A 27,998-nucleotide genomic window follows, 5' to 3' on the forward strand; every position below is an offset into this window, starting at 1 on the left:
CACAAGTTATAGACAGAGTTCAGAGACTTGCATTTATTTAACTTAGGAAAGGAATCAAGCAAAACAGGCACGAACACGATTCTGTCTGAAACCATCACTAGCCGGCTATAGATTCTGACTCACTCAAGGAATATTGTGAATATTTTAAGAAAATTTTCCTTGTTGGTCTGCTTTACAAAGTGTAAGACATGACTGGGGTGCCCCTCTCAGCAGATGCAGAATAAATTAATCCCAAAGCAAAGCGGAGCGCAGGGCAGCCTCACGCCACCTAACCTGTGTCTCAGCTTCCAGCCTCCACCCTGAAGCGTGTGTGGCCATGGAGCCACGTTGCGCTAACCAGGAAAGCTGGAGGCAAACGAGGTTGGCCCACAGCATGTATAGACATATGACCGACATAACAGTAAACACACATGCATCTCACACGCATGGCACAGAGGTCACCCAGACTTATCCCATGCCTCTGCACAAGCAGGGGAAGTGACTTGGTGGTGGAGTCCCTTGGTTTCCAGGCTTTCCATGATAGCAGGTGCATGTCGATGGAGTCCTGAGAAGGGCGACTCAGCATGGTGACTCCACGTAGTCATTGTCCAACCCACGGCGAAAGCGCGCCGTCAGGGAGCGGCTGATGACAATCACTCGGGGCGCCATGCAGTCCTCCCTCTTGTGGAGAATGTTCCAGATGAGCATGGCTGCTGCCAGCGTGGCCAGAAGGCAGGCACCAATGTTCAGGTAGCAGGACCAGGACAGGTTGGTGTATGGGCCAATTCTGTAGAAAGTCACCAGCCCGATAACCAGGACAAAACCTGCAGATGAGAGAGAAGGGTTGAGAGGCCTTATCTGAGAGGAAGGCAGGTTCCACTCCTTCCCCAGCCCTCTGTCCTAAAGCAGGTTCCAGCCTGCTTTACCCTTCCCCAGTCCTCTGTCCTAAAGCAGGTTTTTGCTTTATGGGGCAGCCGCCCCGGTGTTGAGCCACCTTGTTTTTTTTTTTTTTTTTTTTTGAGACGGAGTCTCGCTCTGTCACCCAGGCTGGAGTGCAGTGGCGCGATCTCAGCTCACTGCAAGCTCCGCCTCCCGGGTTCATGCCATTCTCCTGCCTCAGCCTCCTGAGTAGCTGGGACTACAGGCGTCCGCCACCATGCCCGGCTAATTTTTTTGTATTTTTAGTAGAGACGGGGTTTCACCGTGTTAGCCAGGATGGTCTCGATCTCCTGACCTCGTGATCTGCCCACCTCGGCCTCCCAAAGTGCTGGGATTACAGGCGTGAGCCACCGCGCCCGGCCTGAGCCACCTTGTATTAGCCCTTCTGTGGCTCTTAGGACTTTAGGCCCTAGCGGCTGTGGAGGGTGGTGTGTGTCTGTTTAATTCTGTCCTGGCATGCTGCTCCTGTGACCTTTCCTTCAGGTCAGCACTGATGCTTGCAACACCAACCTGGGGGGGCCTTTTCTAGCCCCCCAAACTCAGCAGTAATTTTGTGTTAAATCCATCTCTGACTTTTGTAAATGCTTAATTCGTTCAAAGTGAAAGTAAAAAGATATTTTCTAAGTCTTATCTGGAAACAGGTCAGTTTGCTGCTCATCGCGCCCAGAGCTGTGCTCCTGACAGTTTCTCGCTCTTGGCCTTTGCTTTGGGAACTGCAGATGGCCTGGAATCTGCGGCTCAAGCAGGGCAGAGATGGGGCCAGTGCCTTGTCTAGGGCTCCTTGGCTATATCTGGTGTCTTCCCTCAAAGTCAGTGCTTCTCGTTCTAGACCCTCCCTCCTGCCTGGCGGATTTTCCTTCCATACTTTCCCCTCTTTCCAGAGCCTGAAACCAGAGAAGGAGAGGTGGGCCATGAGCAACCCTCGGTTGGCTCAGCTTATTCCCGTCTAGTTAGTTGCTGATACCACAGTCACTTATATTTTTATCTTTAAGGAGCTCCAAAGACTTTTTTAGTTCTTACAACAGGAAAATCAGGGTTTCATGCCTGGAATCTGCCAGCTAGGATAACAGGATACTGTGGCTGCACCGATGGAGCTGGGTGTCCTAATCCAGCTGGAAACATAGGCTCTGGGATGAAGGAGAGCCATCCATGTGGCCCTGCCCCTCCTCATCCCCTACAGCCACAGATTTTCCTGCAGGCCATGGGGCCTCCAGCCAGCCTTTAGCCCAGGTCCCACTTCTGCCCACCCAGCACCCCTCCCTCTCTGTTACAATGACCTGAGTGAATCTGTTTCTTGTACCCAAAGTGCCAGAGACTCTCCGTAACTCATACTGGTCCAGATTAAACTCTCCAGCCCCTCTTGCCCATGGGGGACTTGTCCATGTCCCTCCCTGGGCTCTGGCCATGCCGAGCCCCACTGCTGTCCCTCCACCTGGCCTGCATGTTGACACCTGTGCGTCTGTTCACGCCAGTCTCTCCACTCCCAACCATCTCCCCTGCATTCCTCAGGAAACCAAATCATATCCTGCCCTGTGTGGCCCCAGCATCGAGAGAGGACGGGAGAGAAACAGACACAGGGACAGAGACACAGAGAGACAGAGACGGAGACACAGAGACAGAGACCAAGAGAGATACAGAGAGACAGACACAGAGACAGATGGAGACAGAGACACAGAGACAGAGGCATAGGGAAGGAGAGACAGAGAGTGAGATGGGTAACCAGCCTTGTTTTTCCTAAAACACAAGCATTATCTTCTCATCATCACTGTACCCTCCAGAAAGTGTAAATTCAGCATTTATCTATCTCCATTTTGTCCTGAACAATGACAGTGACTGGTTTCTGTGTTCATTGTTTATAATACTTCATGGAGCTTTTTATACGTGGGTAGCTCCTGGACACTTCTGTTTTATTAAAAATAACATTCTAGACAAGGCACAGTGGCTCACGCCTGTAATCCCAGCACTTTGGGAGGCTGAAACGGGTGGATCACGAGGTCAGGAGTTCAAGACCGGCCTGGTCAAGATGGTGAAACCCCATCTCTATTAAAAATACAAAAAATAAAAATTAGCGAGGCATGGTGGCACATGCCTGTAGTCCCGGCTACTCAGGAGACTGAGGCAGAGAATTGCTTGAACCCAGGAGGCAGACGTTGCAGTGAGCTGAGATCAAGCCACTGCACTCCAGCCTGGGAGGTGACAGAGCAAGACTCCCTTTCAAAAAAAAAAAAGCATTTTATTTGTAATGGAAAACTAACAAAGGAAACTTCTGGCATTTCTACCAGTGTGGAATGTGCCCTCTGCTCGCGATCATGTGGTATCAGTGCTTGTGTTACTGGGTGAAGGAATGAGCCTGTGTTGTGTGTGATGAAAATGAGAGCACTTTGAACAGTGTCCTCTCGTGTTCACAGTGTCTGGTACTTTCTGCCAGTGGGGGATGGGTTGTGCTTGCGTCAGGGCTCAGAGGAGGTGGCCCTGGAGGCAGGGCACGCACAGTGGAGAGCTCAGGACACCTGGGACAGAGGCGAGCGGGAAGGGTGGGGCGCTCTTGGCAGCTGCAGTGGGAGCCTTGGGGAGAGTCCCGGCCCAGCAGGGGGCGATGCTGGAGGGCGGGAGGAGGTTATGCCGGCAGCAGCTGGCCTTCATCAGGCTCCAGCCCACCGTGACCAGAGCCTGTTTCTCCCCCTTACCAGGCTTCCTTTCTACTTGCAGGTGTCACAGAAATATGTTTAAAATCTATGTGGCCTCCAGTTCCACACATCATTCATCCAAATAGAACAGTGGAAAGGGATTGGGCCCCCCATGGCTTCCAGGGTCAACCTCCCTCACCGTCTGTGGTTGTCATGGGGGTCAGTTTTCATACAGAGGGGACCTGGAGATCCCATCATTGAAGAAGTGTGAGGGATGAGAACTCAATCCGGAGGGCTGACCCTAAGCCTTTTGGAATAGATAAGATGCACTCACTTCCTGGACTGAGAAAAATGAGAAAGGGAGAAGCACCGACTGGTGCGGCCATGAGCGGAGGGGCTGCCCTCGCCCAGGATTGCGCTGGCGCTGGCTGCTCTGGAAGCCGCTGCTGCCCTGGGACCCACAGCCCTGCTCCCGGGAGGGCGAGTGGACCACGCTCTGCACGGCGAGGCCCCGGGTCAGCCGCCCTCAGAGCACGCACCCCAGGGGCAGACGTGCTCTGGACGGCCCAGCAGTAGACAGTGGTCCAGTGGGGAGGAGGGGCGTGCAGGGGGATGGCGTGGGCCACACACCACCAGGGGGAGGCCTGGGGACGTCACCAGGGACACACGCGGGAGGCTTCTGAGTGCACAGCTCAGCTTCACAGTGGCTTTCTAGGAAAACCTTGGGAAGAAAGCTCTAAGGAAACATGGGGCAACCAGCCTGGGGAGGAGGCCTCGCAGAGTTGATCTTGCCGGGTCTGCCGGACCACGCGCGTGTGGTGTGGCCTCCTTTGTACAGGTAGCTCCCAACAAAGCACAGTAGAAGATTGAAGTGCCGCGGATCCTAGGCTCTTCCATGAACAAGCACGTCCCGAAGTTGGGTTTGACAGTGAGGGATGTGCTGGGTGTTTCAAGGTGTCTACGGCTGTGCTGGGTGACCTTGCTGGGGACATTGATGCAGGCGGCCCTCCCTCCACCGCTGCGCCCTGATCTTTGTTCTTTTTTTTTTTTTTTGAGACGGAGTCTCGCTCTGTCGCCCAGGCTGGAGTGCAGTGGCCGGATCTCAGCTCACTGCAAGCTCCGCCTCCCGGGTTTACGCCATTCTCCTGCCTCAGCCTTCCGAGTAGCTGGGACTACAGGCGCCTGCCACCTTGCCTGGCTAGATTTTTGTATTTTTTAGTAGAGACGGGGTTTCACTGGGTTAGCCAGGATGGTCTCGATCTCCTGACCTCGTGATCTGCCCGTCTCGGCCTCCCAAAGTGCTGGGATTACAGGCTGGAGCCACTGCGCCCGGTCTGCACCCTGATCTTTATCAAACTCACATCCTGTCTCCCCAGCACTCAGCACCCTTGTGGTTCCCATTGCCTTAGGATCTCCCCTGATACCTGCGGCTGCCCCTCTGCCACCTGTGGTCACACTGGCCCTTTCCACCCCTCTGAGTCACCAGGTCCACCTACTCTGGGCTTCTCCTTGCGCCACTGTCCCCGGCCTGACTGGCCCCAGGGAGGAGGGGCCCCTCCTGCTTCTGATCCTTCGGGCCTCGGCTTAGAGTTGCACCTGCCCCCCTGCCAGCTGTGGTCATTGTGTCTTTACTCATGGGTGGCCCTGGCCGCTGTCCCCCGCCATAGAGCAGGCTCCCTGGGGCCAGAACTTGCCCCATTATTGACCACAGCTTCCCAGGAGTCGCTCCACAATTACTTGTTGCGTGAATCATTTGAGGAAATCAAAGTAGACATGAAACAGAATAGAATGCAGTGTGGACCTGCGGGAAAGGCGAGGAGGGACAGCAGCCTCGGCATTTCAGTGACCAACACCCCTCAGAGGGACGGGACCCTTTGGCCAGAACACGTGGATGCCGCGACACTGGTGCTTTCTAATGCTCATGATTCGCAAGGACCCACTGGCATTGGCTACGTGGCCCTGTACTTAGCGGGCCTGTTCAGCTGCCACTGGCACGCCGGGGACTAGGGTTAGCGTCAGCCGCAGAGACGGCTAGGGCGCTCTTGACTTGTCCCTGGGGGACTGGCATTCCTTTGAGAGAGATGGGGGAGTCATTAATCTCGTTGTCCCCAGAGGGTGGCATTTGGCAGGGCCTTGCCCTGCCTGGAGGGTCAAGCTTGCGGGGAAGGCTCTCCAGACTCTCAGTTAAAAGTGGAAAGACTAAACCATGGAGCACATCACAGAGCAGGTGGGCTGCACTGAGTGCGGCCTCCTGCCCTGAGGCAGCCCGCCGGGGCTCCAGCTGTAAGACTAAACCGTGGAGCACATCACAGAGCGGGTGGGCAGCACCGAGTGCGGCATTCTGCCCCTGAGGCAGCCTGCTGGGGGCTCTAGCTGTGGCGCCGTCCCAGCCCTGAGGTGTCGGGTCCCTCGAGGCCCACCTGCAAAGCCCCTCTGCCTGCCTGGCACTGGCCAGCGTCCCAGGCTGCTTCCTGAACTGTTGTTTTATTGTTATTTACTTTAAGTGCTTTTTGTAACAATGGAGTTTTACTTATTTTCTTAAGATCAGTGTCATAGCTTTTGAAAATGCGTCGTTGAGAGCATTAGAGTGGGTCGAGCATTCTAATCCATGTATGACCTCCCTGCCCATGACTGGCTGTGTTGCTTACCATAAACACACACTCAGGCCTCAGAACATCTGTCTGCTTCCAAGAACGCTGTTTCTAAATATATAAGACCAAGGGGCTGGGGGCGGTGGCTGAAGCCTGTAATGCCAGCACTTTGGGAGGCCAAGGTGGATAGATTGCTTGAGCCCAGGAATTTGAGACCAGCCTGGGCAACATAGTGAGACCCTGCCTCTACAAAAAGATACAAATAATTAGCCAGGCATGGTGGTGCACACCTATAGCCTCAGCTATTCAGGAGGCTGAGCCCAGGAGGTCGAGTCCGCAGTGAGCTGTGATTGCACCATTGTACTCAGCCTGGGAGACAAAAAAGGGAAGAAGAAAAAGAAGAAAAGACTCAGAATATAGATAAACTGATTAAAGAAGTATGAGTTCACATGTCCACACATGACCTGGACATGGCCCCCACATCCTAAAAGTATGAGTGGAAAAGTCGTCAAGGTGGCAGATCAGGTGTAAACAAGAAGCCTAACAGGCAGGGACCATCACAAAGCAGGAGGGAGCAGGGCAGGCCCACCCCAGAGTCGTGAGTCTAGAAAGCTGTTTCTTGAGACTCTAGCAACAAGTGGCCGGGCGCCGTGCCTCACACCTGTAATCCTACCACTTAGGGAGGCCGAGGCGGTGGATCACCTGAGGTCAGGAGTTCCAGACCAGCCTGGCCAACATAGTGAAACCCCATCTCTACTAAAGGTACAAAAACTAGCCAGGCGTGGTGGCGGGCGCCTGTAATCCCAGCTACTCAAGAGGCTGAGGCAGGAGAGTCGCTTGAACCCGGGAGGTGGAGCTTGCGGTGAGCCGAGACTGTGCCACTGCACTCCAGCCTGGGCAACAAGAGCGAAACTCCATCTAAAAAAAAAATAAAAATAAAAAAATAAAGAAAAGCACCCAAGGTGCGTCTGGAGCCGTATTCTGGGAGTCGAGTTCTGGGAGCCGCGTTCTGGGAGCCATGTTCTGGGAGTCGCACTTCGCTCGCTGGTGGGAGCCATGTTCTGGGAGCTGCGTTCTGGGAGCCTCATTCTGGGGGCCGCGTTCTGGGAGCTGCGTTCTGGGAGCTTCATTCTGGGAGCCGCGTTCTGGGAACCTCATTCTGGGAGCTTCGTTCTGGGAGCCGCGTTCTGGGAGCTTCGTTCTGGGAGCTTCGTTCTGGGAGCCGCGTTCTGGGAGCTTCGTTCTGGGAGCTTCGTTCTGGGAGCTGCGCTTTGCTCGCTAGTGGCACAGCTCCAGGGCTGTAGCTTACTTGGCATTTTTATCACCACAGAAGCAGAAGGGAAAATTCTAGGTCTGTACCTTGTGTGAAAAAAAGGCTGAAATTTTGCATTTACTTGACTTCTATGTGAAGACCAGTGTCGGCTTTTGTCTGTCTTTCGTTCCGTTTAGAGCACATCTAGATAGAGAGGGGTTTGTAAGGTTAAAACAGTGCTCTCGGACACGAGTGAGACCAGGGGGCACCACCAGGCCCCAAACCTCATGAACCTGAGCAGCCCTAGGCATGCTGTGAAAAGGGGACATTGCCCTCTTGCTAGCACCAGAGCAGGCAGGGGCACCACTGCTGGAGAGCGCCGGTGGCTCCTGCGGAGGACGGTGGTCCAGACCCTACCCTGACGGAGAAAGGTTTATGTCACGAACAGATGCTTGGCATGAGGGAACCTTCCGCGTGTTCCACGTGTCAGTAGTAAAAAGCTAACAAATACACGAAGTGCAGAGGCACCCGTAGCCACACACCTCACTGCGCTGCTCTAACCTTGGCCTCCAGACGCGGTAAGAAGGTGACTGAGTCAGCTGCATAATCACACTGTGCCGTGGATGCTGTTCCGAAGTCCAGTTAGCCTTTTACTTCTGTCCTTTCCACTCCCCTGCATGGGGGAGATAGGAAGGGGTGGAAGGAGACAGGGCTGGGGCTGGCCCTAAACCTCTGAGTTTTCCTCTCTTACACTGTCTTTATATTAAGATTCCCTCTCTCCTCATTGTCCTGTTTCCTGAAGAATTTTCCCCCAAAACTTTTCAGTGATGTTCATCAGTTTGTCTAGAAACAAATGTAAGGGAAGAGTTTTAGCAAACACGAAATTCTGCCCATGGAGTCAATTCCATTTCATGACGTTGTGTTGCCAAAGCAAACAGCCTCTTCCTGTGAGCCGCCCGGACGGTGTGAATTACAGCTCCGCGGCCCAGCCAGCCTTTCCCCTCTCCCTTCCTTCCTGCGGCTTCTTGGGGCTTCAGCTTCTGTCACAGGCCTTCCTTTTGGAATGGCTGTCACACAGGCACGCAGGTGGCAGAGTGGAAAGACCCCGGGGCTGACCCCTGATGCTCTTCGGACAGCTGCAGAGCTAGCAAACTGGGTGCAGTTGGCTCTAAAGAGAATCTGTGCGGAGCAGACGGCTGCCTGGCCACCTCAAGGCCCTGGTGGGGGCTGGTGTTTCCCACCTGTGAGCAACAAGATGACGGTGACCCAAACAACCCTCTCTAGAGGGAGAGGCCCTGGGAGGGAAGAACGAGAGGCTCCAAAGCTCTCAAGAGCCGAAGCTGGAAGGGAAAGAAGCGACGAAGGGGACACAAACTGATGCCTGGGGAGTGGGCACCAAAGACAGGCAAGTGAGCTGTCGGGACCAGGCTGACTGCAGTGGCCCACGCCTTCATCCTAGCACTTTGAGAGCCTGAAGCAGGAGGATCACTTGAGCCCAGGCGTGTGAGACCAGCCTGGGCAACATGGCAAGACCCCATCTATGTTTTAAGAAATAAATAGATGATTTGCCGGACGCAGTGACTCATGCCTGTAATCCCAGCACTGTGGGAGGCCGAGATGGGTGGATCACCTGAGGTCAGGAGTTCGAGAACAGCCTGGCCAACATGGTGAAACCCCATCTCTAACAAAAATACAAAATTAACTGGGCGTGGTGGCTCATGCCTGTAGTCCCAGCTAATCGGGAGGCTGAGGCAGGAGAATCACTTGAACCCGGGAGGCGGAACTTATATTGAACCCAGATTGCACCACTGAACTCCAGGCTGGGCATCGGAGTGAGACCCTGTCTCAAATAAACAAATAATCCAGACCAAACAAAGAACCAGGTTATTGTAAAGAACAAGAAAGTGTGTATTTCCACGAGAAGATTCCCAAGTCCAGGAAAACAGCAGACTTTCTCAGCAGCGAGCAAGATTCCAGGTCAGTGAGTGACCATCAACCCTGCTGACCATTTGAGGGCTGATGAAGTCAGTGTCTCCAGGAAGACCTGAATGCCGTTGTGAAGGCAGCTCAGAATAAAACACTAAGCTGACTTCTACACGGCAGCTTCTCTGCATGCCACGGGGCATCGGGACGGGCCAGTGCCGTCCAGGGCGCCCTTTCTAGGGTCCTTCTGGTGCCCCGATGTCATGCTCGGGGAATTTGGGGTTATATGCCACCGTTTTGCGAAAAGGATCGGAAGTCATTTATACAAATTACAAGGTAATGCGGAGTCGGGGGGAAGAGGGATTGTTTCGAGGAAGAAGCAGGCGAGAAGCCTTCGGCGTCACACCCATCCCACTGGCAACAAAACACGGAGAAACCCAGCCAAGCCCAGCACACTTACAGCAGAGATGCCACAGGTTCCCACACAGACACAGGGAGTGTCGTGTGAGCACCGACTGGGGGACAGTGGGGACTTCACTGGCTTGACCCCAATGTGTGGCCACGACCTCCTCATGCTGGCCCTGGTAAGACAGCAGCTGCTCTGGGGCTCCAGCGATGGCTGAGGAGTTGCCCTTTGAAGATACAACTCAACCCAAGTACAGAGCTCTGCCGGGCCGCTAGATCGAACCACCACAAAGTGTTCTCTTCAGGCTCAGGGCAGGACAGGACAGGACAGCAGACCCTGAGGCCCAGGCCCCGTGTGAAAGCCAGAGCTGCGGGCGGGAGGGCCCTGCTCCATGAATGGATCCTGGCGGCGTTCTTGCCAAGAGGACAGTTTGCCCCCCGGAGGGGGACAGGCCTAGGTGGGGATCACAGGTGCTGCACCAGGGGGCATGTGGGCTGCGCTTGGGGCCTGAAGCTTCTCAGCGTGCATGTTACCCAGCAGGGCTTTAGAGAGACGCTGGAGTAACAGCTGCGAGCATTGCTGACGACGGCACATCTGTGGGCTGGAGCGGCCACTCTCCACTGCACAGATCACACCAGGGGAACGGGGGCTAATCCAGGGACTCACGGCTAACCAGGGGCAGAGCCAGGAGCAGAACCCAGGCCACCTGCTCTGGGCTCCCGCAGAACCAGCCAGCGCTCCAGCCAGGAAACCCCTGAGGGCTCGGGGCATCCTCAGGTACCTGATTGTGCCAGGGAGCCTCCCAGCCTAGGCTGCCTGCAGAAGTCACCCTCAGCCTTGTGCTGCTCAGGCATCAGGTGCCAGGGTCACGCCATGGCCGCAGCCATCAGAGGCCGTAATGACGTTTCCCCCTTCAATACTCCTTTCCCTCTCTGCCCGTGCCTATCTGCACAAATCAACAAGACCACAGACCGTGAAAGAACAGAGGTGCAGTGCAGAGAGAAGAGGCCATGAGGAGGAGGGGGGAGAATCAAGGGGTCTGTGGAGTGAGCAGAACACAAGCTCTGAATAGAATGCCAAGGGTGGTGGCCACCAAGCCAGGACAGTGGGTTCCCTCAGCTGCTCTCTCTGGGTGTCAGAGCAGGGAAGAGGGAGCCTTGAGGGGCGAGGAGGGTGGTCCCTTTGCAGACCCAGGCGTCATGCTGAGCATGGCGCTGGGCCCAGAAACATTTATGGAGTGAGAGCAAAAGCACAGGCCCTGTCACCTCTCTCTCGAGCTGACGAGCAGCCCTCCTTTCAGTGTGTTGCACTCTGGCTTTCGAGGGTGTTCCAGCCTCCCCATTATTCCATGTACTTTTCCTCCTTTCATGAGCATCTTCTCTCCTCACTGCCCGCCCCACCTCTGCCAAGCCCTGAGATCGAGGTTCACTTGCATAACAGGTAATAGCAGGCGTTTCCTTGTCCTGTGACAGGACATCCTGGCGCCCTTCAGTCTCTCCCTGACTGTTTAAAACAGACGCGAGCACAGGAAAAAAACCCGACTCTAAAATTAGCAGCATGATAGAAGAAAGGCACATAGCTACTCTCTGTCCTGTTTGTCAATGAAACAAGTCTAAACAGGGCCAAAATGCATTTCCTTTTTGGGCAAAACAGACCCGTTAGGGGTGATGGTTGGACACTGAGGGGGAGAGGCGGCCTGTGGGGGCAAGAGAAGCTGCCAGAACACCAAGGGCCCTCTTGGTGCTGCTGGCCCTCGCCCTGGTGCCCGCTGTTCTGGCGGTTGTTGAACAGAGCCTGGTCCAACCTTGTCAGAAGTTGTGCTGGAGCACAGTCCCTCCCCCGCCACCACCCCTCCTGACCAGGACAGGCCTCCGAAAGCCTCCAGCCCTTCCCCCGGGGGTGCTGCAAGGCAGCTCAGTGTAGTCCATCAGGCTGCTTGCCCCCGTGTGTGAGTTTTTAAAATAAGTTTGGAAACACTGTCTCGTCCTGAAATAAGATTTTGTAGGAAGTGAGCTGCCATTTTCAACATGCCAAATCGACAGTAGTCCTGATAATTCCAAACAAGAGTGTCAAGGAGATTTATTAAGAAATGCAGTGATCTGGGCTGGGCGCGGGGGCTCACGCCTGTAATCCCAGCACTTTGGGAGGCCGAGGCGGGCGGATCACGAGGTCAGGAGATGGAGACCATCCTGGCTAACACGGTGAAACCCCATCTCTACTAAAAATACAAAAAATTAGCCAGGCATGGTGGCGGGCGCCGGTAGTCCCAGCTACTCGGGAGGCTGAGGCAGGAGAACGGTGTGAACCCGGGAGGCGGAGCTTGCAGTGAGCTGAGATCGCGCCACTGCACTCCAGCCTAGGCCACAGAGTGAGACTCCATCTCAAAAAAAGAAAAAAAAGAAAAAGAAATGCAGTGATCTGGCTGGGCGCAGTGGCACACGTCTGTAATTCTAGCACTTTGGGAGGCTGAGGCAGGTGGATCACCTGAGGTCAGGAGTTCAAGACCAGCCAGACCAACATGGTAAAACCCTGTCTCTACTAAAAACAGAAAAATTAGCGGGGCATGGTGGCGCATACCTGTAATCCCAGCTACACGGGAGGCTGAGGCAGGAGAATCGCTTGAACCCAGGAGGCAGAGGTTGCAGTGAGCAGAGATTGCGCCACTGCACTCCAGCCTGGGCGACAGAGCAAGACTCCATCTCAAAAAAAAAAAAAAAAATGTAGTGATCCATTGGGTTATCCTACTCGAAGGAGTTATTTTCAGAATCAAAAACTATTGCTTTTGCTTTCTGTATGCCACTAAAATATCTTTATTCGGACCCAGCATTTCCAATTACATTTTCAAAATCTTCCATTTCCTTCTTTAAGCCCCGGGGTTGCCAGTCTGTGCACGTGGTAGAGCCTGGCCGTTTCAGTGAGGCAGGAAAACCACTTCTCTGTTTTATGACCCTCGGGTCAGCACAGGGCCCCGTGGGAGCCTTCCTAGCCTGGGCACCTCGTTGAGAGTCTCGTGTTTTCCCTGCAGTCATGCAGGAGGGGAGGAGGCAGAGTCAGTCCTCCGTCCCACGTGCCTGTCTCGTTCGTTTTTACAATCAGCTGGGTGGGGGCAGAATTACCCTTTTCGAAATTGGGCACGCAGAGGCTCATGTTAGCTCAGTAATCCGCCCGACCCCACGTGGATGGTGATGGAGACAAGACGCAGCTCCAGTTCCGGGCTCCACGCCCTGTGCTCTTCCACTGAAGCCTGCAGGCACCCTCCCGTCCCGCCCCTGTCCGCCAGGGGAAGTGACTTGCCCAGGGCCACACCATGCTATTAATAGCGCCCAGAGAGCCCGGCCTGACTCGCCCGGGGCACTTCCCAGCGCAGGAATACCTGCCCCCGCAGTCTGTCAGCCTCATTCTGGAAATTGTATTTCTCAAGAAAGATAAGGGCCCAGGATCATTATTCCTAGAATGATTCACTCTGGACTTCCTGCCACTTCCTCTGTGGGAGCTGCAGGGCAACCTGCAGAATGCTGCACTGGCCCCGAGGAGGAGGAGGAGGAGGAGGGTGCGGGCAGCTCCGTGCTGGCCACGCTCAGCCATGGGCTGACGTGCTCGCTTTCTTTGTGTCCCTGTCTCTGCGGTCACCAGGCTGACCTGTCCCAGTGAGCAGCAGGAGACCTGAGCCTGCCGCAGGTGCCCGCTGTCCTCACACCTCTCAGTCAGCCACAGAAGACCGGCAGAGCCCCTCGGGTCGCTGGGGGTCGTGGCTGGACACTGCTGTGGCTCCACCACTTGTCTAGAACACCGCAGGACCATTCCATAGGTCATTTACGACGACCTCATCACTGTCACCCTCTGTGACGCCAGGTCTTCTCAAGCTCTGTCCCAGGGCGTTGGGTCTAGAGCATTGAGAGGAGGCTCTGAGCAGCGATGGCCCCCTCGCCTGCAAGGCCGGGCCTCCTCCCCCACTCGCATGGCGGCTTAGGGAAGCCAGGGTCCTCGTGATGGTCGTGCCGTCTGCATCTGTGTCCGAGCCAGGCGCCTGGCGTGTGCTCGTGCAGGCCCCTCACCGTCGGCTCAGGCTGTGTAGAACGTGCTAGCGTGTTCTCCTCACTCTGTCTTGTCCCGCTCATGGAAAGGGCCTGTGCTGACCCCACGCGGGTCCTAGGAAGCTGCGTTTATAACAGAGCACAGGCCTTGGCCTCGCTAGGCCTGACCTGCTCTAGGCCTCTTAGCTGGGAAGGGGCACAGGGCGGGGCCAGGCATGGGCCCTTCTGCCTCTGCCCAGGGGCTGCTCCCCGCCAGCTGCCTCAGCACTGAGGAAGGGGCAGGACCCAGGCCACCCCATGTGGGCTGCACAAGGGCCAGTCAGCAGTCAGACCCCACAGACTCAGGAAAGCAAAGCGCCTCGGCCTTTAAAGTGGAAAAGGGCATGACAGACATGCCGGGCCGCGCCAGGTGGCGGCGGCCTCCCTGCTCCTTGGCCTGGGTGTGTTTCTGGCATTCATCATTCTTGCCCACAGCAGCCCGTGGAGAGGGAGGATGCCCCGTGGGGCTTCTCAGTGGTCTGTGGCCACACATTGAGAGGTACGGCCTGCAGCTTCCCCCCAGGCCACCCAAGGCCCCAGAACCCTCCCGTGACACCGGAAGGCCACAGGGGGCAAGGACGTGGTGGCCCCGCCCGCCCGGGTACTTACTTGCCAGTTGGAACGCGGCGGCCATGGCCTCCTCCCAGCACGGGGCGTCGGGTGACAGCAGGGGCAGGCCCACCAGCCCCAGGATGAAGGTGAGCTGGCCTGCGGTGAGCGCGGCCGTGGCCACCAGGTTGCAGGCACGCATCATGTCGAACTGCACTGTAGGCCAAGAACAGAGAGACAGTGGTGAGTGCAGGTGGGCTCCACAGGCCACGCCGGCCGTCACACCACTTTCATGGTCTCTGTTTAACTTGGCAAGGACAGTCAGCACAGGCCGTGCCTCCTCTGGGCAGAGCCTTCCGGAAGCATCACGTCCTCCCCCTCACCTGCCTGCAAGCCCTGGGTCCCATGTCTTCCTGATCGGAAGGGTGCATCCCAGCCGCCGGGCCTGGCTGCAGTGGTCGTATCCCTGCAGGGACGGGCGCTACGCTGCTGTTTCTGTCTTCCTGAGACAGCTGTTCCTCTCTGCTTGACTTGACCCTTGAAGGCGCTAGCATAGGGGTGGAGGTGGGAAAGGGAAGCCCCACCAGCGACACCGGCTTCCCTGTCTGCCTCACAGGCCCCTCACTAAACTCACAGCATCCAAGACAAGGGTGCTGCCTGACCGGAGCCTCCGTGGGGCCGGCTCCTCGGGGCTGCTGTCCTGCGTGGTCAGCTTCCCACCCCCAGGCGGCCCACGGTTGTGTTTCCTCCTCCCAGCAGCTGGGGGACTTGGGCCCGAGGAGAAGCAGCTCATCTGGGCCCCTCATAACCAGCAAGGAGCTGAGCAGGGGTCGGACGTGGGTCTGAACCAGTGTCCCCCACCTGACCCTCTCACCCCCTGGGGCCCGGGCACCCCCACGCCATATACCTCCTGCCACAAATCCTTCACTCAGCGGCTAAAGTCAGGACCTGCTTCCCCACTCACAGTAGGTCTGCGCCTAGCCTTCTCTGTCCCCCACCTATACCCTGGTTGCAGGAGCCAGGGCATATGGACGCGTGGTCAGGGGAAGACGGAGCCATCTGTGGGTGAACCTTAGAGGGAGGTGCATTTGTTGCCCTCGGGGACCAGGGCTTGTCACATTTCTGTAGCAGAGAAATGTTCTCCCACAAATAAAACCTTACACAGAGGCCCAAATGAGGTGATAGTGAAGCAGTGTGTTCCCAGAGCCGCCGCGTGCTGCAGAGCAAACAGTGTGTGTGCTGATGGACACTCAGCCCAGAGTCGGGCTGCACGTGAAACAACAGCCCCACGGAGTCCCCAACTTGAAATTCGATTCCCAAAGCTAAGTCGTTGCAAACAGTTGCACCTTTTTAAACGGCTTGCCTTGAAATTTCAGGGCACTCTTCAGGTAACTGATGCAGGAGTCTAAGAGGGAAACAGCCTCGCCAATCAGGAGCAGGTCCCCGTGCCCGCATCCATCACAGACACCAGAAGTGAAGGAGCAGCAGAATCTCCCGAGTCCTGAAGGTGCCGGCCTCTAGGGTGACTGCTGTGTGTCCTGGGCGGAGGCCGAGAGGGGGATGGGGAGATCCTCAAGCTGCCTCCTCAGAGGGTGCCTGTGGGAAGCCAGCCCGGCAGGGGAGGCTGTCGAGGTTCACGCATGCACGGGGCAGGCACGCTGGCATCAAGGCTCGGGGTGGAGGGAGGTGCAGGCTGCTTTACTCCGCGAGTGTTTACGTGGTTGGAAGTATCCATTGGAACCACTATAGCCAGTACTAGCAGTTCCACATGGTTCAACCTCAACATTTATTGAAATGCAGTCTGGAGTCACAGAATAACCTCAAAACTCCAGAGCCAAGGCATCTGCTTCCCACCTGGCCCTTGGGCTGGGCGCTGCCCCAGCACTCACATCGGACCCTGGCTCCCGGCTGAGCTGGTGTCTGGGATGGTCTGTCTAGGCTTTCAGCATCCCGGTGTCCCTGGAGGCGCACTGCTCCTCGCCACGGAGGGCCCCCATCCTACCCACTGTATTTCAGGCTGCTTCCCCCCGCAGCGCCCCTCCTGTCACTCGGGGCGGAGGGAGCTCTCCTTCCTGGGTGCCAGGCTTTTCCAGCGTGCCCGCTACAGCCTGGGTGGCACCCCCAGCCCTGAGGCCTCCAGGGCGTGAGGGCACTGCACAGGGAGTGGAGGCATGAAGGACCCTGGGGCACCGGGGCCCCCAGGCTGCTAAGGAGTCTGAGCAGCTGGTACATGGCACCATGAGGCTTCCGCCAGCAAGGGGGAGAGCCGAACGCACTGCCAGCCCGCAGACAGGTGGGCACCACTGACAGGGCAGTGGGAAGCGGCAGCGGCTTCTGCTCACTCATTTTTCTCGCAGCGAAACAGACGCCCCCTTGAGCGTCACTGCCACGTAACTGAGAGCTCACGTTCTTTCATCTTTAAAGTAACTGCAGAGTTAGAAACCATAGCGCTCCCGCAAGGTTCTCTCAAAAGAAGAAACAGACGCGGGGGCTGAGAGCCAGCCTGGTGGCCAAGGGTCCCCCGCAGGGAGAGCGGGAAAGCCTGGCAGCAGGTGAGGACCTGGCTCAGCGCGGGCACAGGCAGCCGGGGGCCAGAGTGCTTGGAGGAAGGGGCAGAGCCCAGAGCACTGGAAATGCCAGAGGACGGCAGAGATGTGCTTGACCTCAACCTGGCACCGTGTGGCTTGCTGAGGCCCAAGGCATAGGGTGGCCTTGGCACTGTGTGGCTTGCTGGGGCCCAAGGCATGGGGCGACATTGACACAGTGTGGCTTGGTGAGGCCCAAGGCATGGGGCGGCGTGGCGCTGTGCAGCTTGGTGAGGCCCGAGGTGTGGGGCGGTATTGGTACTGTGCGACTTGTTGAGGCCCGAGGTGTGGGGCGGTGTTGGTACTGTGCAGCTTGGTGAGGCCCGAGGTGTGGGGCGGCGTGGCACTGTGCAGCTTGGTGAGGCCTGAGGCGTGGGGCGGCGTGGCACTGTGCAGCTTGGTGAGGCCTGAGGTGCCTTTGCCCTGGGTTTCTCACCTGCCCCAGGGCCTCTGCAGGTAGGACCAGCAGAAGCCAGGGTTCAGGCACACACTGCCCCAGCCGACTGGCAGGACTTTCCTGACTGCTCCCGCGGGCTCCACAGCCAGCCCCGACCAGTGACCATGTGCAGCCTGCAGGGACCGGAGCGAGGCCTGCATTTTGAGGGCATCCTGTCCACGCGTTAGGGATGTGTGTGAGCTCTGGAGGCCCCTTCCAGCGGGATCTGTGGCACGGTGCTGTGCCATCTTTGCTCTTAACTGTCTTGGCAATGATTTCCGTCCAGAAGCCTCTGCTTCTCTAAACATTGAAAAATGAGGGAGGCATTAAAACATCAAGCAGGTTATGTTCGAGAGAGGAGCAGCTCAGATTCCCAGCCCAGGGCTCTGAGCTCTGCCCTGGAGGGGAGGAAAGACCGGAATGAAGGGGAGGAGGGGGCAGGGCTGCCCCGGGAGGATCGTAGCCCGGAATGGCTGACCGAGGTGGGCCTGAGCACCAGGCACAGCTGCACACGTCGTTGTGGTGAGGCTGAGGGACCGAGGCTCCTGGGAGCTGGGAATGTGCAGACGCACCCTGACCTGTCCTCCCGCCCTCAGCCCCTGGCCTCCCAGCCTTCCTTCCTGGCAGCTCCAGGCACAGTCCTGTGCCACACACCATGGCAGGGGCTCTGTGCAGCAGCCACGCCCCACAAGCCACTGTGCAGCCTCCGAGTCCTCAGGGTGCGTGGCTCACCATAGCGGTACCGGTACCCACAGACCCACCGCCCTGCCAGGAAGGAGGCACTCCTGACTGAGCCTTCCTGTCTGAGCCACGCTCCCGCCTGCCCCAAGAAAGCTGTTTAGAGCTGGCGTTCACAGCTCGGGCGTGTTACGGGTTCCTGTGGTACTGCCTGTGTGTGTGGCCCCACGTCGTAGCCTCTGACTTTTAAAGATGTTGGTCAGAACGTGGTTCATCTGGGTCCTGGCCAAGCAGGGTTGAAGCCCGGGAGCTCTGTCCTCCACCTGTACTCAGGCAGGGTCTTACGTGCCCATTTGACGTGTGGTGGGGCGTGCGTGGTGACGGAGATACATGGAGCCACCGGAGAGAGGGGTGGGCTCCCCTTTAGCGCCAGGCTCCAGCTCACCTGCCTCAAGATTCAATCCTACTGTCATCTGTTGCCGAGCCACCTTGTTGCAGATGCCTGACAGAACGCTCGAAACACAGAGCGATGAAGTAAATGTCCAAAACAAGACGAAGTGAGGAGCAGAAATTGAGACCCGCGCTGGATATGGCATGTGAGGTGGACCTCAGGCCTCCCTGGTCCCCCAAGCTCCTCACAGGGAAAGACAGCCCCTGATCCGTAATGAAAGTCCCATGCACCACAGGCCACAGAACACCCCAGGCGGGGCCACAGGAGGGCCTGAACCTGGATGAAGTCGAGACCAGGCCCCTCTGCCCTGGGCCCAGCCCTGTTTGCCCTGACCAGAGTTCAGGATGTCCGGGGCGCATCTCCCATCCCTCAGGCAGGCCCCTGCTGATGTTTGCAAGTGACAAGCGCTGGATGATTTTGACTCCGTGTGTTCCATGGGGCAGGGCCTCGGGGCACAGAGCCATCCGGAGACATCCACGCAGACCTCAGCGACATCCGGAAACCCCGAGGATGGCCTGGCCTGCGTGAGGAGGCACGCGGTGTGACATTGTTTTCCCTGGCCTGCGTGAGGAGACACGCGGTGTGACGGTGCCTTCCCTGGCTTGCCCCAGCCCGACCCTAGACTGGTTCTCGGGATGGAATTGTGAGCAAACCAGCACCCAGCCTCACAGCACAGAGGGTCGCAGCCCATCATGCGTGCTGGGTGATTTTACAAGGAACACTGGCCGAGGCATGAAGGAAGATGCTAGGAGCTGGCCGGACTCAGTGGGGTGGCCAGGCTAGAGCTGCTGCCCCTCTCCGGGGCTTACTTCCAGGCCCACCTAGGTTATGGGGCAGGATTTTGCAGGAAGGCTGGCTTGATGTGCGGTGGTGGCAGGTAGCAGCCCCTCACCAGGTTGGGGACACGGGTGCACGTGAGTGGGGGCAGCAAATGTTGCTGGGCTGTGTGGACAGAGGGGCCACCCCGTGGGAGAACAACACGTGGGCTTGGAGAGGTGGGCACCAGTGCAGATGGACGTTGGTGAAGGTGAAGGCGAGAGAGGCAGGAGGAAGACACCAGCATGGCCAAGGGAGATGCTGGGTGCGTCCCTGTCTTGGGGCCTTGGGGGATGTGGTGGCTGCACTCCAGCCTGGGTGACAGAGCAAGACTCCGTCTCAAAATAAATTTAAAAATTAAAGAAAAGTTACCCATCGAGCCTGTTCCTTTTCCTGAACTGAGTCTCGTTCACAAGGAGCTTCCATGACGCTTCCCTCATGTGGGCAAACCTTCGCTGCTCAGGTTCGCTGAGGGTCAGCCACCTGCAGATGCCATGCAAGTTGCAGGAGGGTATTGTAAATATTGTCCAAGGGGCTGACCAGGGCTCAGGGAGGAGCAGTAGACACAGGCAGGTGAGCAGGAGGCTGTCCAGGGGGCTCTGTGAGGGGCTCGTGTGTCCTGCTGGCCTGAGGTGACCAGGCCTAAGCAAGTGGACAGCCGGGGACCTGGGACAGATGCAAACAATGCCCCAGAGGCTACACGCGGCCCTGTGACTGGAGGAATGCAAGAGGTAGCAACAGGGAGGGGCGCCAAGGCTCCCAACTGCCCTGAGACTGGGCTGCCTGGGCCACATGTGGGTGTTGGTGGCAGCAGTTAGGAGGCCTGGAGGTGCAGAGCGGCAGCCAAGGGCCGGCAGGGAACTCCCTCCCCCGGCCGGGGGTGCTCTGTGGGCTGGATGCCTGTGATGGTCCCAAAGCACACAAACACCCGGCCCCACCTCCAGGGCCTGCGAAACCGCTGCCCCCCGCGAGAGGCTCAGCACAGTAACGGGGCTGTAGCTCCTTCAGCAGAGCAGGCAGAGTCTGGAAGAAGGGCGCCTGGCCTGAGTCACGCAGAGACCCAAGTCTCGGGCTTTCCACAGGACACCGGGTTCTGAGAGTCGGTGGAAGCTTTGAAGTTATTCATAGGCTTTGATCTTTTTAAAAGACGGCTGTTGGCCGGGCGCAGTGGCTCAAGCCTGTAATCCCAGCACTTTGGGAGGCCGAGATGGGCGGATCACGAGGTCAGGAGATTGAGACCATCCTGGCTAACACGGTGAAACCCCGTCTCTACCAAAAAACACAAAAAACTAGCCGGGCGAGGTGGCGGCGCCTGTAGTCCCAGCTACCGGGGAGGCTGAGGCAGGAGAATGGCGTGAACCCGGGAGGCGGAGCTTGCAGTGAGCTGAGATCTGGCCACAGCGCTCCAGCCTGGGTGACAGAGCGAGACTCTGTCTCAAAAATAAATAAATAAATAAAAGACGGCTGTTGGTCCCTGCTGGTGAAGGACGTGAGAGGAGGTGCCTAGTCCAGGCTGTGCAGCGCAGCTGAGGGCCTTCGAGTGGACAGAAGGGCGCTGAATTCCTTCATGGGACCTCATCCTAGTCACATGCCTTCTGCAAAGCCTCGGTTTCTTTGCCTGTGAAATGGGGATGGCGTTCCCCGCTGAGGGTTCTGAGTGCGGCAGGTTGGGGATGGAGCTGTGTGGTTGAGGCACATGTGGTATGCGTTACCCCAGGACTCTGGGACTCCCTCCAGAGCCTAGAGCGGAGGCACTGCCTCAGAGACTAGCATTATTTTCAGAGCAGAAGGTGCGTTCAGCCCTGAGCCTGTGACGCTCTGCAGCAGAGACTTGGGGTGTCTGCGAGTCAAAACCTTGCCAGCAGTTTTAGAGAGTTGGGAGACTTGCGTCCCCAGGCCGTGACTGCTGAGATGACCGTGGCTGTAAGCGCCTTCCTATGTATGCAGCCCCACACCTGCCACTCAAACCCCACAGCGTGGTGGCATCATTCTGAGCCCCTTCCTCTCCTCCGCAACCACTCAGCATCCCTGTCCCCTTCCGAGTGTCCCAGCCTCCCTGTCCGTCTCCTTTCCAGTGTCCCATCTGAAACCCATCCCTGGGATCTCCTTCTGCCGCTCTCCGCCTCAAAGACCCCAACAACTGTGAGAACAAAGCCAGAACTCACCCGTGCATTTTTAAACTTCTGTTTATTTTACTCATTTCTTGTTCATTTTACTCATGAGTAAAGAAACAGTTTTTTTTTTGTTGTTTTTTTGTTTTTAATTTTTAGAGACAGGGTCTCTTACTATGTTGGCTAGGTTGGTCTTGAACTCTTGGCCTCAAGCAATCCTCTCGCCTCGGCCTCTCAAAGTGCTAGGATTACAGATATGAGCCACCGTGCCCAGCCATAATAATTGTTTTCAACCAAGGAAAAATGCCTTTCCTTGATTTGATTAATATACCCGTCTCTTAACTATGCGTAACGGCAGAGAGGCCACCCAAATGCCTGAGATGAATTCCTGTGTAAAAGAGCTGGAGGCAGATTCTGCACTGAGCAGGAGGGGTATGTGGGGCTGCCACTGGCCAGGGAGACGGGGCTATGGGGCCTGGTTCCCTGGGAGACCCAGTGCCCGCTCCTGCCCATGCAGAGGCCACACTCGGGGCAGAGCAGGGGCCAGGCCTCCCCACCCGCTCATCAGATCTGTGCCTGGCATCTCCTGTGTGCCCTCGAGCCTCGGCCACGCTGAAGGCATCAGGAAAACAAGTGGACTTACGTTTGACGGTGCCTCGGGACTCCTGGAAGCCGGCCGCCTCGGAGCCCCAGCCCAGCGCCTCACAGTCACGTGCGTCCACCTGGCTAGTCCTGGCCCCAGGGCTCGGCCCTCCCCGGGCCCTGTCCACCAGCCAGCAGGACCTCCATAGCCCCACGCTGCGCCTGCGCCCGTCCTCCAGCGTCTGGCACACCCAGTTGGAGGTGAAGGCCGCCACGTTGTTGAGGATGAGTGAGACCAGGGCCACCAGCACGGCCGCAGCCACAAGTCTCTGCACGGTCATCGCTGACGCCAGTGCCGCCACTTATCCAGAGAAAGCCAAGTCCCAGTTCGCAGCCGCACGTCCAGGGTCCAGGGAGAGCCGACGCTGCTAGGGGCGGCTAGAGGACATCACCGCTCATCCTCGGGGCGGCGCGGGCATAGGCCCATGCGACGGGCCAGGTGAGCCACCTCTCGGCCCGGCCTTATCCTCCTTCCTGCACCTGGAGCAGGGCCAGGCCTGTGCTGAAGCCGCTCGCCTCGGGGCCCATCCCAGGGAGGAGAGGGTGGGCAGCAGCAAGAACCCAGGGCCAGGAGTGCGCCGTCTTCCTGGGAAGCGGAGGCCGGCCTGCGCCGTGCGTGCCTCTTCTCGCCTGCAGCAGTGGAAAACAGAGTCACTCGGGAGGCCGGCAGCAGTGGGAGTCGAGCCCCGGCCACGCTTCTTAGCACCGGCCCGCCGTGAGCACCAGGCTCCAGGCAGGGTGACCGGCGTGGAGCGGGTTCACAGCTCCTCTCTACCGCCTGGGCCCCTGTGTAGATGCCTCCAGGGCAGTTGGCTGGTCCTGGAAAGCGAGTGGCTGCTGCAGGGACGCCCGTGTGCGCAGAGCTCGCCTTCCCTGGCTCTCAGCAGAGAGGAAATGGTTGTTTTTGAGGCTGTTTTTGGTGAGCTGGAGGGCGTAGCCAACCGCAACAAATAGCGGCCCTGCCGCGGCAGCCAGACACCAACAGGATGTGCTTCCTGATGGGAAAGGCCGGGAGACTTCTGAGGCCCTGCTCCAGGCCCACCCCCTGCTGCCCCTCCCCACCTTCCTGTCCCAGAGGACAGGCCAGGGATGCCGGGCACGGGCCAGACCCCTTGTCTCGCCTGTTGCTTTTGACCCTGGTGGCCCCCGGGACCTGGAGGCTGGTGGGTACTGGGGGATTGTTGCCTACCCTGGGGACTTCACACCCCCAGCCGTCCAGTTGCCCCCGGGACCATAGATACCCCCAGGACCATAGGTACCTCTCCCCCGCCCCCGTGTTCCCAGCACCATAGGTGCCACAGGCCTCCCCCCGCCCCCATGTTCCAGGCCTGCCCCCGTCACGGAATGCTGCCCTCAAAAGGGGGCAGATATCACAGGATCGCTGGGAAGGGGAGAGACCCGTGTGCCTGGAGGGAGCAAGTCCACCCAGACCTGTGGGGCCAGGGACCTGTACTTGGAGGACCTCGGGGCCAGGTCATTCTCAGGTGGCAAGAAGGGTAGGATTCTGAATATGCCAGGTGGGGCTCTCAGTGGGGCCTGGGACACGGCGAATGTCACGTGGGGCTTGGGCCACCTCTGCTATTGATGGGAACGGTCACCCCCCACAGCTGGGGACGGGACTAGGCAGGTCACCTTGTAAGTGGTCAGGCGCTCGGGCAGAGCTTATGCTGCCAGAGAGCTCGGAAGCGTCTTCGTCTATTCTGCTCAGCATTATTCTGCCCCGCTGGGCAGACACCGCGAGAGGGTCTCATACTCTGTCCCATCTCCAGAGACCCCAAACCCGGCGTGGGATTCCCACCCCACCCAGGCTCCAAAGCTTCGTGAATGCAGGTGTCCCACATCCATGCAAACCGTTCACGGGCACACGCCCAAGACAGTGCTGGGACAGAGAGTCCTGTTCCCAGCCCATGGTAACAGCAGAACTTTGACCGTTTCCTGTCCGTGCACTGCCCGTGCGTGGGGCCCTGGCTCAGGGCAGTTCCGAGAGCTGCCATTTCCTGGGAGCAGTCTCAGTTCACACGTTGGCGTACGGCTCTGTATATCCACAGGTGAAGCAGGGTTCCCCACACGCCCCGTGTCTGTTCAGAAAGGCCGCAGCTCCGTCCTCTCCAGCCCGTGGTGCGTGCTGGGTCCTGAGAGACGTTTCTCCACTCGCTTCCTGAGGGACGTTACCCGTGGTGGGGTTTTCCCCGGGGGCTCGCTGCAGATGCGGCCGGCGGGTTTCTGCTTTCTCTTCTTCCTTGGCTTGTGCCCAGGGAAAAGTTGCTGTTTCTGTTTCTGTTCTTGGCCCCCGGAACCGGATGGGGCATGCGGGGCACGTTGGTGCTGGCAGCCCCCACTCTCCTGGGTGGCTCAGAAGGCCCCGGGGGGATGTCCCCAGCCCTTCCTGCCTGTACCCTGCTCCTCGGAGGTGGACGGGGGGTGCCGTGTCTCAAACACTCGGTGTTCCCAAGCACACAGTGCACAACGGTGCCTTGAAAGGGAAGTTTCCCAAAAGTTTCCATGGAGGAAGAATTTATTTCCTCCTTAATTAACTAAACCATTTATCTTTCGGGAGTCTTCAAATGGCTAACTTCCAACAAAAAACCAGTGCTGGGTTTCAGAGCCCAGAGGACACATTTGATTGTCTCAGCGGCCCCCTCTGGTCCTTTCCTCAGATTGAGTGGGGAGGAGGCCACGGCCGTGCTCCCACACGGCGGCAACACCCCCGGAAGTCCTGGTTCGCAGAGGCCAGCATCGGCCCCCACTCTCCTGGCACTTCTGGGGTGTTCCAGGTCCCTGTGCCCTCAGCCATCGTGCTGCTTCTAACTCCTGGTGCTATGGGAGGCTGGGCGCAGGAGGGCGGAAGGCCTGGGAGCGGCATTTAAATTAAGAGCAACCCTCCTGGGAGGCTCTGTGGCTCTCGGGGGCGACTCCCACTAAGGGGACTCGCAGATGGGCCGTGGGCTTCCCCCCAGCCCATCATGTCCTCCTGCTCTTCCTGTTGCTTGGGGTCTTGGTCACAGTGGAGTCCCACTGCCCACTCCCGCATGTGTGTCTGCAGCTCCCAAACCCAACAGAGCGGGAGCTCTAGCACAGAACAAGGACATGGAGGGAGGGGGCGGCCTCGGCAAGCGCGATCGTCAAGCCGCCCTCGTCCTGACACAGGGTGGTCTCAGCAGAGCTTCTGTAGGGCCCTTTGAAGGCTGCATCCCTGCTGCCCATCTGCTTCTGGTTCCAGCGCTTTGCGGGGCTGATGAAGTGCAGATGTGGGTGACTCCACAGACCGGCCGGGACAACAGGAAATTCTCAAGACTTGGATGGGAACTAAGAGGGTGTTTACTTCTTGGAATTTGTGTCAGATGCACAAAACCCCAGAACCCCACACCGGAGTCAAGGTTGTCCCGAGAGCCCTGGCCGGCCGTTGTAGAGAGGAGGCAGGAATCACGCAGGGCTGGTGCCTTGCTGGTGGCCAGAGCAGGAGGCTGGCTGTGGAAGGAGCTTGCAGAGAGTGACTGGGTCTGGACGCTTCTGGCCGGTCTGCGACCGCCCTTCCCATGGGTTCTCCCCGCAGTCTCGGCCTGGCAGGCAGGGGACTGTGGGAGGGTGTGTCCAGCTTCCACTGGCAGCCGCACGTCCAGCACATGCTTCTCCAAGCCCCACATGGTGCAGACTTAATGCCCGCGACAGGGCACATGGAAGTGCAGGCATCTAATGGTGTGATGGCTGGGTCCTCGGTCACGCATGGAAGTGCAGGCATCTAATGGTGTGATGGCTGGGTCCTCGGTCACACATGGAAGTGCAGCCATCTAATGGTGTGATGGCTGGGTCCTCGGTCACACATGGGCCCTGGGGGCCAGAGCAAAACCAAGGCTGACCTGCGGGTTCTCTCCCGCTCCCCACAGGCGGCCTCCACATGGGGGAGATGGGGCGCTTAGAGCACAGGGGAGCCCGGCTAAGCCCCGAGTCGGCTGCCAGTTTCCTCCGCTTGTTTGTGATTTTCCACTGCAATTGGATGTGGACAGAAGGAACCAGTTGTTTTCAGGACAAGGGAGAGGAAAGGAGCCGCACCTGGCAGATAGGGGCAGGTCCTAGCCCTGTCCAGCCCCACACCTGGGCCTGGGGACAGCGTGTGCACAAACAGAAGATTTTTTAAAGATTCCAGTTACGGGCCGGGCGCGGTGGCTCATGCCTGAATCCCAGCACTTTGGTAGACCGAGGTGAGCAGATCACAAGGTCAAGAGATCGAGACCATTCTGGCCAACATGCTGAAACTCGTCTCTACTAAAAATACAAAAATTAGCTGGGTGTGGTGGCGTGTGCCTGTAGTCCCAACTACTCGGGAGGCTGAGGCAGGAGGATCGCTCAGGAGGCAGAGCTTGCAGTGAACTGAGATCCGGCCACCGCACTCCAGCCTGGTGACAGAGCGAGACTCCGTCTCAAGGAAAAAAAAAAGATTCCAGTCGTGAAATCTTTTGGGACAGGAGAATAAAAAAGACTGCGTGTCTCATAACATGCTGTTTATGAAGCAGCCATCACGCCTCACGCACTGAGGCCCCAGTGCCGCCATCACCCAGATGCTAGAGAAATGAGAAGTCTGGGAGGAGCTGTGGCGTCCCTTCCCTCCGATCTGTAGAACTGACTGGAAGCTGTGCGGTGAGAACACAGTGTTTCTTTTGAGATTCGGATGTGACCCCTGCACTCCACATGCATCATTAGCTGACAGGTGAGGCCCAGCAGCGTTTTGGGGAGCCCTGGACCCCCAGTCTTGAAGCATGTCTCAGCATGGGGCAGCTGTGTCTGAGCCGTTTATAAACTAGTTTTACACCCATGGGTCCTTCCACCTGGACTTACCCAGGACCTCAGGATGGAGGAGAAAGATGAGCCTTGGTTTTCTGCTGTTTTAGTGTGAAGATGTGACTTCTTGCCTGGAGCTCTGGAGGACCGAGGGCAGCACAGTCTGGGGGGTAGGTGGGCCAGGTGCTCAGGCCTCTCCCTGCGCTGCTCTTGGTGGCAGGAGTTCTGAAGCCAAAGGACTGAGGAGCGCGAATCAGAGATCAGGACGCTGCTGCCTGGGGCACCTCCCTGAGGTCCCACGCGCCCAGCGTCACCTTCACCACAGCGCCATCCGAGTGTCCAGGAAGCTGCCAGTGGGTACACCCAGGCGCTGCGAGGAGCCCCATGCGAGGCCATCAGAGGACACGCATGTTTTACACCCATGGGTCTAAATGGCAGTGGCAGGGAGGCAGGCTCACTTCCCGGCCCCCCAGACGCTTGGCACCCCCACGAGGGCCTGGCCCGTGGGTTTGGACACACCCTCTCCTGGCTCCAGGCATGACTGTGCCACGCGGCAGGGGCCCTGGGCTGGGCTGGCACGTGTGGCCACGTAAACCTACGAGCAAGGGCTGCCTGGGCCAGTTGCTGCCCAGACACACGCACCTCCGCGGCCCGCGTCCTTGGGTGGTGGAACACATCCATGGAATTCACCCAGTACATGTAAAACCAGGCACAAAGTACCCTCTGGCTTTCAGGAGCGGGCACCTGGCTATGCAGCGTTGCAGCCACAGGCACCACCACAGGGCCTGTCCCAGGAACCCGCCTCCAGCCCCCAGACTCAGACGCAAGTGCGCTGAGCCTGCCCGGGGCTGCCATCTCGGAGCCATTTGCCCTGTGATTCCATGGGAGCTGGGGAACCTGAGATGTGGGTAGCCCACACCTCCTGGAGACAGAGGCACCATGGTGGGACTGGGCTCCCTGAATGTCCTCCTGGGCCCTTCTTCCTCATGGGGGCAAGGCCATTAGGAAAATGCCCGACTGCACGCACCCCGGCTCCTCTTACTCACCAGGACAGCGGGCTCAGGGCTCTGTGGGCAGCTGGTCCCTCCAGTCCTAAGAGTGGCCTGTGGCTGTGTCAGCAGGGAGGCTGCAGGGCTGCTGCCCTGCCAAGACTGTGGGCTGGGC

The 27,998-nt window shown here is 58.0% G+C and overlaps 2 protein-coding genes across 3 annotated transcripts in view; one reads left to right on the top strand and one right to left on the bottom strand.

Moving 5' to 3' along the window:
• Nucleotides 1–27,998, top strand: part of IFT140 (intraflagellar transport 140) — a 105,726-nt gene that overhangs the window by 55,473 nt on the left and 22,255 nt on the right. The gene's annotated exons all lie outside the window — the stretch shown is intronic.
• TMEM204 (transmembrane protein 204) lies at nt 7–27,989 on the bottom strand. Of its 2 annotated transcripts, XM_011957479.1 has the most exons (4): nt 27,881–27,989; nt 22,060–22,688; nt 14,400–14,555; nt 7–803 (listed from the first exon to the last, which is right to left on the bottom strand). In XM_011957479.1, exons 2-4 carry the CDS (start codon nt 22,337–22,339, stop codon nt 559–561), a joined length of 681 nt encoding a protein of 226 aa, XP_011812869.1. In that variant the 5' UTR covers nt 22,340–22,688; nt 27,881–27,989; the 3' UTR covers nt 7–558. The 2 variants fall into 2 exon arrangements, with proteins under 2 accessions (XP_011812869.1, XP_011812868.1); XM_011957478.1 differs by lacking the exon at nt 27,881–27,989 and having other exon boundaries at nt 22,060–23,057.

The sequence above is a fragment of the Colobus angolensis genome, unplaced genomic scaffold (genome assembly GCF_000951035.1).
Source record: "Colobus angolensis palliatus isolate OR3802 unplaced genomic scaffold, Cang.pa_1.0 Scaffold443, whole genome shotgun sequence".
Classification (NCBI taxonomy): domain Eukaryota; kingdom Metazoa; phylum Chordata; class Mammalia; order Primates; family Cercopithecidae; genus Colobus; species Colobus angolensis.